Source organism: Erinaceus europaeus, chromosome 3 (genome assembly GCF_950295315.1).
Source record: "Erinaceus europaeus chromosome 3, mEriEur2.1, whole genome shotgun sequence".
Lineage (NCBI taxonomy): Eukaryota > Metazoa > Chordata > Mammalia > Eulipotyphla > Erinaceidae > Erinaceus > Erinaceus europaeus.
This window is the reverse complement of record NC_080164.1, coordinates 121,971,035-121,986,900: the sequence shown is the minus strand read 5'-3', so window position 1 is coordinate 121,986,900 and position 15,866 is coordinate 121,971,035. Positions and strand designations below refer to the sequence as shown.

Sequence of the window (15,866 nt, the reverse complement as noted above, 5' to 3'; positions counted from 1 at the left end):
CAATAATATACATATTTTTGACAACTGAAAGGAGAAACACAATGTAGCAAATGGCCACATGTGGTCACAGAGTTTAATTGTGGGGGGGAAAAAAGCTTTATGATGGTGAGGCTAAAGAGTCCTAGTTCGCTTTCAAAATACAGAGAGGGGAGAATAGCATTATTGTTATTATGGGAGGACTTCCTGTAAAGGATAATAGTATCACACAGTTCCTGATGCTCAGGAGGCTTGTCTATTGTCCTTTATTATTGAACTCTTAATAACAGAGACAGTCATAAGCCAAGACTGAATCTGAGATGATGTTAGATCTCTAAAAAGTGGTTCAGTTACTCTCAGAAATCCAAGGCAAGCTTGCTTCATTCACTCACTCATTCATTCACTCATTTTTCCACCAGAGTTATTACTGGGACTTGGAGCCACTGATCTTAGTGCCATTTTTTTCTTTCTTTTTTCTTTTATTTTTACTTTAACAGAGAGAAAGGCAGAGAGAAACAGAGGGGGTAAGAGAGAGAATGAGAGAAAGAGAGAGAGAGACAGAGACAGAGAGACAGAGAGAAAGAGGGACAACTACAGCCCTGTTCTACCACACACAAAGTTTCTCCCCTGTGGGTGGGGACCAAGGGGCTTGAACTCAGCATGATAATGTGTACATTGTACTGGGTGAGGCAACTCCTGATCGCCCAAGATAAGTTTTAATTGTTCACATGCAACGAGAAATGTATGGATATACACTCTAACTCAGTCTTCTCATCACTGCCTGACAGTCAAAATGCATAGGCCAAAGAGACAATACAGACAGTCATTTGTTGCCACTGTAATTGATTGGACTTGGAAGAATCATAGTTTTAATGGTTTTATTCTGGCATAATTCCATGCAAAATTATCCATATATATAATTATTATGAAATATATGTTTGATTATTTAGGTATGTGAATATAAATTGTCTATAAATATATGTATACATATAAATTGCGGCTCTGAAATAAATGTTTAAATGCACATTCCTGTCTCTGAGCAGACAAGACCTCCTAAACAGAAGCTGGCAAAGAAGTCTGCTTAAACAACAGCAGTGCAGTGACTCATCTGTGTTTTCATAACATTTTTTTTTACCCAGAACTCATGTTTATTTGTAGCCTGACAATAAAGGTCCTATGTGAACCATCTCTAAGATTTCTGCCTTTAAAGCAAGGACACCGGTCTCAGGTGACTCATTTGAGCTGCATGTGCTTTTGAGAATAACCCACTGTCACATCTATGAAGGCATGTGATGTCACTGAAGATTATTTCAGGCTATGCCAATGCTTCTTCTTCTTCTTAGCTATGATCTAGTATTTAGAAAGTCAAATGAAATCAGAGGGCTTTATCTCCTAAATAATCCCACTCCATACTCCTAGAGCTATCTCTTAGATGATTTCTCACAGAAAACAGATCGTTTTGTGAATATCCTACATTGTAAATACCATCAAAATAAAAAGTCTTATATGTTGAGCTGTTTGTTGTTTTTTACCAGAACACCACTCAGTTCTGGTTACTGATGATGCCAGGGATCAAACCAGGAACCTTGCACAGGTCTGGAGCACTATCAGTGTACATCTCCCAAGTTTAAAGGCAATCTATGCAAAGATTCCAATCTGTCTTAGTTACTTCCTAGAACTTCCAACACATAAAATACTGTCGATCACACAGTACACAATACAGATTTGTGAGAAATGACTCAACTTTTTCCTTAGAAAATATAAAATGACCTGGGACTTCGCACCCAATCCAGAAAGCATTTTATTGACCAAATATCAATCAAAGGATACTTCTATGGCCAGAGCATCAAAAATTCTTTATGTATGTTAAATAGCATCTCAGGGGTCAGGTGGTGGTGCACCTGGTGGAATGCTCATATTACAATGTGCAAGGACCCAGGTTCAAGTCCCTGGTCTCCACTTGCAAGAGGGAAGCTTCATGAGTGAAGAAGCAGAGCTGTATCTCCCATTTCTATCTCCCCTTTCTCTCTATTTCTAGCCAATAAAAAAAGTCTTGAGATGCTATTTACCATATAAAATTACTTTATAGTTCTCCATCCTTGATAAATATAAAACCAATAAACTAGTCTCATTTGTCTACCACTGTAAGCAAACCTAATATAATAACTGTAGGCCAAGTCTTTCATACTAAAATTATAGGATATCTAGAACTCATAGGGAACAGGGGAAATAGAAAAGGATTGGGAATCTAGCACCCTATGGTGGAGCGAGGACAATTTGATGGTGGGTGGAATGTGTTAGCTTCTATCTTAGGGATCTTTGAAGCAGTGCCCCAGTGACAAGAATCTTGTAAATCAGCATTTTCTCAATAGAACTGCCATGGTCAGTTATCATAGAGGAGGGCCACAGAATTTTCAAGGTGGGTTCCATGTGGGACTACATCCTTGCAACACTCTAATCTAGTACGCCACAATTAAGTCACTAATTAAAAATCAAAATGTTTCTCAAGAATGTAATTTGGTTGAAAATAGAATATTAGGATATATAAAATCACTGTGTAACTACCATATGTGTGTGTATGTATATTCAGTAGCCAATTTCTGTCGATACAGATTATTTTAAACCTGTGAATATAACATTTGTGATTTGTCCACCTATTTATTGAGAATACTTCATTCAAGAGAAATTGAAAATAGACTATTCAGTTCAGCATATGTGATTAAATTTTTAGTTAATTTTCTATCTCTCCTTAGTGTTACTGCTACCTACTGTGACCTGTAGAAGCACCAAATTGTAGTATTTCACCAGTCTCTCAAAGTGTAAGAAAAGCATGCTCTTCAGTGTTTTCATTCAAATGAGTTCACAGTTGCAGTGAAATTAAAATGGGAATTACAAAATCTATTAATAAAGGAACTAAATTATGTCTGGTAAATAATCTCAAAGCCTTAAAGCAGATACTATGAATTAAACCAATTCCCAGGCATAACGTCCAGAAAATGATCATTGTAATGGACTATATACTATTCTGATGCACTAAAAGTATCGATTTCTCCTAATTTTTTTTTTCACAATCCACAAAAAAGCTTTCCCACTAGCAAGGCCTTTGCCATGTCATTGGTCAGAGAGGAGAAAAACACCCACAAAACTACACTGTTGGTGGTGGTGCACCTGGTTGAGCGTACATGTTACAATGCACAAGGACCTAGGTTCAAGCCCCTGGTCCCCACAGGAGAAAAACTTTGTGAGTGGTGAAGCAGTGCTGCTGGTGTAGAGACTGCTGGTCTCGCTTCCTCTTTGTCTCCCCCTTCCCTCTTGATTTCTGACTGTGGCTATCCAATAAAGATAATAAATATATATTTTAAAAAAGAAAAAGAAAATCTTTATTAAAATAATTTAATAATACTCTTACACTTAATCTAGTCCTTTACTTTCCTACAAACTTGCCTAGATTTTTTTTTTTTTTTTTTTTTTGCCTCCAGGGTTATCACTGAGGCTTGGTGCCTGCACTACAAATCCACTGCTCCTGTGGCCATTTAAAAAATTTTTTTGATAGGACAGAAAGAAATTGAGAGGGGAAGGGAAGATAGAAACAGAGAAAGATAGGCACCTGCAGACTCACTTGGCTATTTGTGAAGCACCTCCTCAGCAGGTGGGGAGCCAGGGACTCATATGAAATTTAATTCACATAAAAGTAATCATCAATAGATTTTTTTTTTTTTGCCTCAAGGGTTATCACCGGGGCTCAGTGCCTGCACCATGAATCCACTGCTCCTGGCCATTTTTCCATTGCTATTGTTGCTGCTATTGTTATTGTTGATGGACAGGACAGAGAGAAATCAAGAGAGATGGGGAAGACAGAGAGAGGGAGAGAAAGATAAGACATCTGCAGACTTGCTTCACCAATTGTGAAGAGACTCCCCTGCAGGTGAAGAACCAGGATCTTGGAGCGGGTCCTTGAACTCTGCACTATGTGCGCTTAACTTGGTGTGCTACTGCCCAGCCCCCAACAATAGACTTTAACAAACTTCTTCCTCCACTCAGACATGGTGTCTTAAAGCTAAGTCTTACATAAGACTTTAAGAAGTTCAATTCAGTTTAAAAAAAAAAAAAAAAAAAGGTAAGAGCTAACACTTCTTCTTCTAGTGTTTGCCCTTCTTCCGTAGCCAGTCAACAGCGTCAGGTTGAGCCTGATGTAAAGTTTCGAGACCTCCTTTGAATCTGGAGAGGTGGCAGTCGTTGACTATGTGGGTCATTGTCTGTAGCTGCAGGGGCAGTTCGGGTCGTCTCTGGCTCCCCAGTGATGGAACATAACGGCGCACCGGCCATCGCCTGTTCGATAACATCTCCTTCTCAATGGAAAGAGTGTTCATTTAAAACGTGTTTAAGGGGGCCGGGTGGTAGCTCAGCGGGTTAAGCGCAAGTGGTGCAAAGCACAAGAACTGGCATAAGGATCCTGGTTCAAGCCCCGGGCTCCCCACCTGCAGAAGAGTTGCTTCACAAGTGGTTAAGCAGGTCTTAAGGTGTCTTATCTTTCTCTCCCCCTCTCTGTCTTCCCCTCCTCTCTCCATTTCTCTCTGTCCTAGCCAACAACAACAACAGCAATAAAAATAATAATAACAACAACAATGATAAACAACAAGGGCAACAAAAGGGAAAAAATGGCCTCTAGGAGCAGTGGATTTGTAGTATAGGCACTGAGCCCCAGCAATAACTAGAGACTAACATAACGTAACGTAACGTAACGTAACATAACATAACATAACATGTGTTTAAAATTTATCTCTTTTTAAAAAATCTCTAGGGGTCAAGGAAATAGCTATGTCTGTTAAAACATAAACTTTCGGGAGTCGGGCGGTAGCGCAGCGGGTTAAGCGCAGGTGGCGCAAAGCACAAGGACCGGCATAAGGATCCCGGTTCGAACCCCGGCTCCCCACCTGCAGGGGAGTCGCTTCACAGGCGGTGAAGCAGGTCTGCAGGTGTCTATCTTTGTCTCCCCCTCTCTGTCTTCCCCTCCTCTCTCTATTTCTCTCTGTCCTATCCAACGACGACGACAACAACAATAATAACTACAACAATAAAACAACAAGGGCAACAAAAGGGAATAAATAAAATTAAAAAAAAAAACATAAACTTTCAACCCAGAGGTTCCTGGTTCAATCCTCAGACCCACCTTAAGCCAGAGCTGGGTAGGGGTCTGTTCCTTTCTCTCTCTTTTATTCTTTTTGCCTCTTTTTGTTTTATTTTAAACAGAGACAGAGAAGGAGAGACAGAAGAAGAAAGAGAAGGAGGGAGGGAGCTAATATAGCATGGAAGTTTCCTTCAGTGTGGTGGGGCAGCATATATGACAAAGCAGAAAACTATCCAAGTGGTCTCAGAGTTCTTCCTGGTACTTTCTTTTCCATTTATTGTCTTGAATGATCTGCTGAGCTCTTCTGAAGTTGACTGAAGAACAGCTGTCCAATTTAGACAATGGTCATATTTTATAAAAAGTATAATTACTGACATCACTGTTACAGTTATCACTGTATTGTGAATAGGAAATAAGAGGACTCTCTTTGCATACTTTGTGTCTGCTATGCTTGGCTTCAATGCCCCATGCTTCAGGTCTCTCACTTGGAGAATCGATTCCATTTCATTTTTGCCTTTAATGAGAAACCTAAAATATGAAAGTGCCAAAGTGGAAAATAAAAGCTGGAAACAGAAACAATCCTTTGGAATCAGCTGCTGGCAACACTTAGGAATGTCATATAAGCTAAACAGTAGTGAGTAATAAGCAGAACAGAGTTAAGAATGGGCTTGCATGTGGATCTTTTCATATGAGTATCAGCTTCACCACATCACACTGGGCATAAGGCACTATGCTCATGCCCAAGATGACTAGAAGGCTATATCAACTACAAACCTTGTTTGTACATATTTAGATTGCCTTGATACGGTCAGGGAAACAAAACTTTTCTATCACTAACACTTTAGCTAGCATTCTTACAAAAGGACAGTAAATAAAGTTTAAAGTGACCAACAGAACCCAGAAAATACACCAGTCTTTGCAACTTAATGAGAGGCAGATTCACATTAAAGAGGGAACAACTCTGTGCTCCTGTTCATTAAAACTGAGTTCTACAGACAGATATGCAAATTAAACCTTGAGCAAATCACTCAACTGCCTGATGGCTCTGGTTGCTCCTGTGTAAAATGAAGCTAATCACACAGTTCCCAAATGAATGTAATCATCAAGTTCAACTGTGCATGGTCTGTACATCCAAGATAGTAGATCTAAACCTTGTGCCCTGCACCAAGTCAGAGCAGCTGATGCGCTTTTGCCCAAATAGAATTGTATATCCTCATTTCCTTCCCTTCTTTTTCCCCACTTGTGACTCAAGCCAGATTTCATCAAGCTATTTTTGTAATTACTAAAATCTGGAAATACAGCAGCAGGCCAGAAGCAAAGTAAAATGCAGCATCCAGCAAAAGAAAGAAAATCACGCTGAGTAACTGAAAGGCCATCTGCTTCTAGCTGAGCTGTAGGGGTGAGGAAGGCAATCTGGGCTGTACTATTTGTGTCTTCCCTAAAACCAGACCCACCTGCATGTTGTCAGTGGCATCCCCAAGCAGTCCTCCAAAAGTGATAGCATTAGTTACTGTTGCCAGATAAATGAAGAGAATTGCTGAGAGAGCCTGAATATTTAAAGCATCATAAAAATCACTGGCAAAAAATGGTGCTTTCCTCTTTATGTCCTTAATTAGTCCACCACAGAACCTGGGGAAGGAAAAAGCAAACACAAGGCAATAAAAAATGTATTACCATCAAATTTACTAAGAGATAACTTATGAAATCACAGAGAAATTCATGCTGAAAATGCTTGGATCAGTGATAGGATATTACTTAACCACTCCTAAAAACTGAAGTTTGTTTTTTAGTGAAATGAATTAAAAGTTCCCACTGGCAAAAGAAAAACATCGAAGCATGTCAACAGATCTATTCTCATCTTGCCATGGTGTCCTCTCTAGTGCCAGACACTCATTCATTCCACAAAAGGTGATGGAGCTCACTGACACATGCAGTACTTTTCTTCTTCTTCTAGCATTTGCCCAGTACTTTTCTTAGTGCTACAGATACAACAGCAAGTGACATGGGGGAAGGTGAGATCCCTATCCTTCTGGAATTTAATACCTGTGTGGAGGACAATCTAAGTAAGCAAAATGCACAATGCTCAAAGGGGGGAAATTAAGTTGGGAATAAGATTATGACATCTAGAGGAGCTCTGGTTGACATATTCACCAGAGCAGCCAGACCAGGCCAGCTGAGCAGGGGGTGGGTGGGTAAGGACCTGGATTACACAGGGAAGGGAGCCGTGCAGTTATATGCAACAAAAGTGCTACCATCGGAGCCCCAATACAAAGGGCGGTGGATCAGTGAGCCTTACACTGACCCCTTCCCCATGCCGCATCTACACATTCTGTCTCCTACGCCCTCCAGGATGCATGTCAAATGTCACGATTCTCTGACGACCTTAATTCCAATTTTAATGCTCTTTCTTATTACAAAACTCCCAATTCCTGGTTGTTTTTTCCTCCATCAGATCATTACCACATTTCTTTATAAGTTCATTGTTTGCCCCCATCCACTTTAACGTAAGACCCCCAACGACAGGGGTTTGTGCTGGATTCACTGTTGTATCATCAGCACCCTCAACTAATAGGCACACTGTAAGCACCTGTTGACTGAACACGTGCACAAACAAGTGAGAAAATTAAAAAAAAAATCAACAGGAATACAGACCGATGTTTAGATGTAAAGAGAAGTTCATTATGAATGATAAAAGGATCCATGCATTACCGTCCAGTCCTCTGCAGTTCTTCACAATCACCGTGTCCTCCTCCCCCGTGGCCTCCATCATGGGGCGTGTCCCCATTCATCTGAACATTCTCTCCGCCTGAATACATATTCTTTCTAAGCAAGACAACAGAGTCCACAAAAATATTAGTTCATTCCGCCCCCTCACCCCCTCCAAGCGAAGGGGGCTGTCTCACACACATGTGAAATCACCAAACCTAGCTAACTTTTTTTTTTTTTACATTATTTTCATTTCAGGCAGGGAGGGGTGGGAGACTGAAAGAAGACAACCAGACTGCTCTACGACCCATGGAGCTTCCTCTGTTGCTATGGTGTTCCAATGTAGTGCCAGGGTTTGAAGCTAGAGTCTTCCCCACAGTATGATGGCATTCTCTCTACATGTGAGCTAACTTGTGGTTAGCCTCTGCTTCTTAGCTGTGCTATTCACTAACTAATGAAGAGATGAAGTGGAAAACCTTTGGGAGAAATTACATTATTTCCCTCTCCCATTTTGTCAGATTTCTCACAAAGTGTTATATTTATAGTCAAGATAAATGACTTGGTGAACAGAAAAGTTAAACAAGTGTATTATATAAGAGGAAAACGGCTTTACCTGGAAAATAACAGATTTCAGAGACTGTCTTCTCAACTATCCCACTCAATTGTGTAGCCTCTTCAACCTACTGGGATTCATGCTGGGTAAACTGATCTCTCCACACATACAGAAATCCCTAAAATATGCTCGGATATGATCTATTCCAATGCCATCCCCCTAGGTCTCTCCTAAAGAACATCACAACATAAAAATGTTCATTTTACAGTATCAGTGAACTGTGAGAACCAAGAACATATGTGACTCATTTGAGACAATCTATCAAATTAACTGGGAACCTAATCATGGCTCCTTTTCCAAACCCAAACTGCTTTTTCTTTTCTTTTCTTTTTTTTCCCTTTTGTTGCCCTTATTGTTTATTGTTGTTGTTGCTGTCCTTGTTGTTTGATAGGACAGAGAGAAATGGAGAGGGGAGGGGAAGACAGAGAGGGGAGAGAAAGACAGACACCTGTAGACCTGCTTCACCGCCTGTGAATGAACCCTCTGCACGTGGGGAGCCCAGTGTTCGAAGCGGGATCCTTACGCTGGTGCTTGCACTTCGTGCCACGTGCGCTTAACCCGCTGAGCCACAGCCTGGCTCCCCCAAACTGCATTTTCAAGGAGGACCCAGCAGCTCAATCCCCTGATGGCCTGATAATTTACCTTTTGTCAGATGATGGGAGACTCTTAGGAGGCTCTATCCTGATCGTCGGATCCCATTCGCCAGGGGGAAGAACAATGACTTCATCCAAGAACTCGTCAATGCCAGCAATTAGGTCATGCCTGTCTTTCGCTTTGTAAGCAATGTCGTGGAATACCTGATGAGTAATAAGAGTTTTGTGATGTGACAAGAAAACTATCTACATGTCTCATTATCATGATGAGCCTGAAGGATGAATCCCACAATTCACTCTAGTATGCTTATATTAAGTAATATAACTATTTCCTATTATTCAGCTTGTACCAAAATATTTGTGCATGTGTATCATCAACCCCCAAAATGGGTCCAGGCATGAGAAAACAGCTGTGTTTTTGTATTTTTACTCCCAATACTATAAAAAAAAAAATTGCCACTCAACCTTCTTCCATTTGTATCACTTCTGGTATAGTTGCTTGGAAAAATATACAGAAAAGTCATTCCCTGGAATAAAAACTACTGGGAAAAATCACTTCATACTTCAAGAAGGAAAACATCAAACTGAGTGTTAAGACTAGGTTAAGATCCATGCCGTAGTTCTCAAACACACAATGTCACAGCTACTAAAAGGAGGAAAATCTGAGCGATACTGGCAGATAAAGCAAAGGACTTCAAGCAGGTGATCATCTGTCCATCTTTTAGCAAATCCTTGTGTCACTTATACAGATGTCCAAAGAAGGAAGCTTTGAGAATGAAATAATCCTCTTTGTCAACTGTCCCATTCTTCTAAGCCAGCTAAAGATCTGAATGTCCTTTACAAAACCCTAAGCCTTTCAAACTCTATATGTTAAATTCTTTAATCTCCAAGACAGAAGATGACCCATTCTCTTTTTTTTTTTTCCCCTCCAGGGTTATTGCTGGGCTTGGTGCCTGCACCATGAATCCACCGCTCCTGGAGGCCATTTTTCCCCCCTTTTGTTGCCCTTGTTGTTGTAGCCTCATTGTGGTTACTATTATTGCCATTGTAGATGTTGTTTGTTGTTGGACAAGACAGAGAGAAATGGAGAGAGGAGGGGAAGACAGAGAGGGGGAGAGAAAGATAGACACCTGCAGACCTGCTTCACTGCCTGTGAAGCGACTTCCTTGCAGGTGGGGAGCTGGGGGCTCGAACTGGGATCCTTACGCCACCGGTCCTTGCGCTTTCCACCACTTGCGCTTAACCCACTGAGCCACCGCCCGACCCCGACCCACTCTCTTATTCATTCTTAAAAACTGCTAGTAAATCTCTTCTCCCTGACAAGACTTTTTAGTTATTTGGTATGCGGTGTCAGAGAATCAGCACAGGGTCTCATGCATACATAATACTACTAAGTGACCTTTATGACCCAATTATTTCATTATTCTTTAAAATTATTTATTTATTTTTTAATTTTTTATTCCCTTTTTGTTGCCCTTGTTGATTTATTGTTGTAGTTATTGTTGTTGTTGGAAAGGACAGAGAGAAATGGAGAGAGGAGGGGAAGACAGAGAGGGGAGAGAAAGAGAGACACCTGCAGACCTGCTTCACCACTTGTGAAGCGACTCCCCTGCAGGTGGGGAGCCGGGGGCTCAAACCAGGATCCTTACACCAGTCCTCGTGCTTTGCGCTACCTGTGCTTAACCCGCTGCGCTACCTCCCGACTCCCTATTTTTTATTTTTAAAAGAGATGTGGGAGGGAAAGGCACATAGAGAGAAGAGAGATACCTCAGCACAACTCCACTCCTTCATGGGGTCCTCAGGGTTCTAACCATACACAGTAAGTTCACACCTTCTACCAGATGAACTATCACCTGGTCCAAAGAATTTTTAAGGGCTATAATAAATAAAATTCATTGGTCTAGGACTGTGGGTCTGGGGAAAGGCAACAACAAAAATGCCAAGATATCATCTGTGGTGGACACAGATGACTTCACCTCATTCTCTCTTACTGCCTCCCACTGCATAGGCTGGAAAGTCAGAGTGACTTTCCAAGTCTCCCCTACAGATAAGACTTACTGGTCTGACCAATGAGGTGTTAAGAAAATGTTGTCTGAGAAAACTTTAAAGTATCTGATAGCTGAGGTAGACACACCTCATCTCTTTCATGCCTTGGCTCTGAAGGCTTGGTTGCAGCTGAATGCAGTAACCTTCTTAAGACTACAAATCACAAACCATATTAGTTCTTATTATACAATAAGCCCAACTTTAGCAAGTAGCTGCTACGAACTTCCTAACAGGTGAGCAAAACACCCCTTAAGGTGTTTAGGCTATATGTTAGGTCAAGTTTTCTGTTATTTGTTTGTCTAAAGCACGGCTAGTTGATAGATCTGAGAAGGGAAGACTTTTTAAATACAAAACAAAAACAAATGAAACTACTGAACTAGCTAGTTATTTCAAGAAAAATAACATAATGATGTATTAAATGCTTCCAGTCCCATAATAAAGCAAACATGTGAGCAATTACCAAAAAGACCTTTCATAACTATAACTGTATGCACTATTCTCCACTCAACACATGGAGAAATTGACAAACAATGAAACAAAAGCAAAATTATTGGAAAAATAGTAAGCTGGAAAGACACAAGAACTATAATTGGTGATTTTACAGTCTAATTCTATTTTTCCTGCAATAAGAATGGTCTGAAGTTTTATCATGTTTCAAATGTGTGAGTGACATCTAAACTGTTAAATTCCAAAGTATAAGAGAATCTATGGTGTGGTATTTAAGTCATTGTTGTTATGTATATCCAGAAAACCATAAAAACAAGTGCTTTGTGATATTTAAAAAAAAAATGAACCATCCATTTGTTATGAACTCACTTCTGAAACAAAACATTTGGACTCATGAATTTCTAGACATTAGAATTTGTGAAACATACAGTGATGTGAACTTTTACAAAATATTTAACAACATCAACTTCAAGAAATGAAAAATATAGGGGTGAGGGTAGATAGCATAATGATTATGCAAAGACACTCTCATGCCTGAGGCTCCAAAGTCCCAGGTTCAATCCCCCATACCACCATTAGCCAGAGCTGATCAGTGTTACTGGAAAAAAAAAAAAAAAGAGAGAAATGAAAATATTAATTTAGATGTCAGCTGAGGTTAAAAATATCACTAGCAACCACATCATTCTAACTGACTGCACTGGGACAGTCAATTCATAGTATGAAAAACAACACATGTAAGACATTTACAGAACTTCCCAATTCACATTATCATCCCCATTTCCTACCTCATCAGACATCAAGGTGGCAATGGCTCTGCCAATCTCATGGTAGGATTTGGCTTTTCCCTTAGGACCTAAGAGAATGAACAAGAACCTAGTGGAAAGGAAAGAAACAATAGCTATAAGACATTTCATCAAGCTCAATATACATAAAACTTAGGCATATTTATCCTAATTCATAAAAATCTGAGCTATAGAACTCCTCTTATAAAACAAAGGTAATATTCATGAAAATTTGAAAGGCACACTTTGAACTACTCTGAAAAAACGATCACCATTCAGTTTATTTGGATGCAGAGATGAATTTAGCATGGCACCTTTAGAACTTTCCTCACTGGGAAGAAAAGGTTCACTTTATGAGTCGCTCAATATTTTTTTCTAAATTTTTTTCCCATTTCTATTAATTTCAAGATTTTTGTCAAAAACCAGGCAAAACCACTAGAAAGACTAAACTTATCTCCAAATGTTTCTGATTTTTCTTTGTCCATTATAGGAGGTGACAAAGGATTTTTTTTCTCTAATTTTCAGAAATGATTCTACTCAGAAGTGACCAGGAGTCAGAAAAATCAACTCCTCTACATGGAAAATACATACACTGGATGCTTTACACAGCACATTTTAGAATTCTGAGTTTCCTTTGTTATTTTTTATTATTTCAATGTATTCAACTATTAGATTTCTGTAATATTTAATATCTTAAGCCATTCCAGAACATTCTGCACCTCCTCCTGTCTCTCCGTAGCTTTCCATCATTATATTGAATAGTTTGCATAATAATAAATTTCATTTATGAAAATATTCACTTATCAACTGACACATGAGTTAATTATCTTGTTGATTATGTTGATTCTGACCCCAAAAAAGCCAAAATACTGTCTGTTAGTGAGAAAAAACTCTCTTACCAGTGGTTCTCAAATATAAATTTTTGGCAGATAATGAGTAACTATTCCTGTGAGATGAGAGTATGCTTTCTCAGCAAACATTTCTTTATTTTTCTCTTTGTATCATTTTATTAAGGGCTTAATGGCTTAAAGTACAGTTGTTGGCACATGGGTTCAATTTCTCATCTCCCCATGATAAGTGCATGCTGAACATTCTCACCTCCAACCAAGGCCCTTTTCCACCATCATGCACCAGGACCACAATGGTCCCTGTCATATAGCATGATGACTGTAACACACCACAACAAAAAGCTAAGTACAAGAATTATATTCATGAGTATCATACACACACAATTACATCTACAGCTCATAAATACTATGAGATCAGGTAAGATCACTGCAGAAAAGTAACCATTGCAATAAGGCTAGTCACACGAGTTTGTGGTTTTTCACTACATATAAAAGTATGTTTACTCTGTACTATAGTCTATTAAATGTGCAAAAGTAGCATATCTAAAAAAGATTAAATTAATTAAAGGCACCTACTTTAATTGAAAAAGACTTGATTGTTAACCACCTAAGCCTTCGGCAAACAGGAATCATTTTGCCAGCTAAGGGTTTTTTATTTTAAAAAAGAAGGAAGAGGAGGAGGGGGAGAAGAAGAAGGAGAAAGAGGAGGAGGAGGAGGAGGAGAAGAAGAAGAAAAAGAAGGAAGAGGAAGAAGAGGAGAGAGGGGGGAGGGAAGGGAAGGGAAAGGGAAAGGAAGGGAAAGGAAATAATCTGCAAGGCACAATAAAATGAGCTATGTCTGTACAATTCCTCTTTCCTAGCTCATGTAATTTTTTATTTAAAAACATATACATCAGGCCAGAGGATAGCTCACCAATTTACCATGTGCTAGGAACTAGGATTGAACCTCTAGTAACACCCATGAACACTGTGCAAAAGGGAAGCTTCACAGTTGATGGAGCAGTACTATGGTATCTAGCCTCTATCTTTCTCTGTTTTTTCCCTCTACAGTTCTGTCTCTCACCCTCTATCTGGAACAAAGGGGGGGGGGGAAGGGATCCAGTAGGGACAGTGTAGATGTATAGCATGCCTTTATGTGTGTGTGTACACAGTATGGGAAAAGATCAAGTGCCAAATAGAAATAGCATATTATAGATGGGTTACATTTTTAACATTACTCCAGTTAGAAGCCACTTTGATAAATACAGTTCCTCAAAAATGACAGAGAGAATAAGTAAGTCTGGCCATATTTAAGTAGGAGGAAACATCACCTCAGGGTCAAGAATTTCATCTGTAGGAAGAGACCTTTGAGAAGCCTCTGGTCTGAACTGCATCACTGAAAGGAGCATAAGCAGTCTGGGAAAACTAACAACACAGAACAGCTCATCAACTTGAAACTCCCTTTGCCTGAAACATGTTCTCTCCCCTTTAACTTTCAGAGAAAACTGTTACAACTTCTATGATAAAAGTGCAACTTCTATGATAGAAGTACATCTTGTGGAACTCAACCTTAATAACGTCCTGAAAACTCCTTTCATGACCCAACTAGTGTTTTTGTTTTCTTTTTTGTCTTTTTTTTTGGTCAATGGACAGATGTTATTTTTAACCAGAAGCTTTTTTTTCTTTATTGACAAGTTAGAGTAAACATCACTTTACTGTGGCTGGAAGAGCACTGACAGTTCAAAGGAAAAAAATAATAATTTGTTACTGAGTTCTTTTTATTCACTCATAACTAGAAATCAGTCATAGAGTTTCTAAGAGTGCCTAACTGTCTTGAGAATCTTCATGAGGTCCTTCTGCTCTTGTGAGAATTTTCATATAGCTAATTATGCCTGCGGAGAAAGCCGCCAGCAGTCTCCACAATAAAAATAAGTGCCAGATGATCTGTGTCCGGAACCAATGGACCATGCTCACATTCACAAAATAATTAGAGGCAGAAACAGAGGAAAATATCACAAAAAAAAGGCAGTCTTCCTAAACCACTCAATCTTATTCAGGAATAATGTACATCCCCCCTTCCTGAAACATCATAGCTATTTCTAGAATAAACTCAACATGTACCAATATGTTACTCCCTTCTCTCAAAGCAACAGTGAATCAAATGGCCCATTATTCTTATTTAGCAGTTTTTGGAAAATGTGGCGAAACTGTAGCTTCTATAATCTATTTTGAGGACCAGGAACCCACCATAACCAATCACATTACAAACGGTAAACACATGTGAGCAACTGGATTGTTGAGCAAAACAGGACTGAACTGGCAGGTCTTTCATCCTAATCCCTCTAAATAGTTTGTTTGTAAAAGTTTTGACAGTTAAATAAAATCTACTCCTCTTATACCAATTAGTACCTATAATATACAATATCATTAACCTACAGTGATAACAAAGGGTAAACAGCCTAATTTTTAAAAGACTGGAGTTCTCTTTAAATGCTCAAATCAACATCAGAAAAGAGTAAATTCTTTAAAGGCTCTTACCATTCTCCATGGAAAACTCTAAAATATTTCATTCCAACCCTTTCTAGATGTCTTCTTACATTCTTATACTTTAAAATGTATAACCACAGAACCAGAAATATGCTGTTCAATTTCTAGCTCTGATAGGGAATCTTTCCTTTACCCCCATCTGTCAACTATAAAATAGAAATATTGATATTTATCCCCTTCATAACACATGCATATGAGTGA

At 39.3% G+C, this 15,866-nt stretch overlaps 1 protein-coding gene across 3 annotated transcripts in view; it reads right to left on the bottom strand.

Annotated features, from left to right (window-relative positions):
- Positions 1-15,866, bottom strand: part of SLC4A4 (solute carrier family 4 member 4) — a 463,215-nt gene that overhangs the window by 121,670 nt on the left and 325,679 nt on the right. For all 3 annotated transcript variants that reach the window (XM_060187836.1, XM_007523541.3, XM_060187837.1), the window contains 4 exons: positions 12,295-12,382; positions 9,066-9,220; positions 7,814-7,927; positions 6,559-6,733 (listed from right to left, as the gene is read on the bottom strand). In XM_060187836.1, the coding sequence (XP_060043819.1) occupies positions 6,559-6,733; positions 7,814-7,927; positions 9,066-9,220; positions 12,295-12,382 (532 nt within the window). The remainder of the gene's footprint in view (positions 1-6,558; positions 6,734-7,813; positions 7,928-9,065; positions 9,221-12,294; positions 12,383-15,866) is intronic.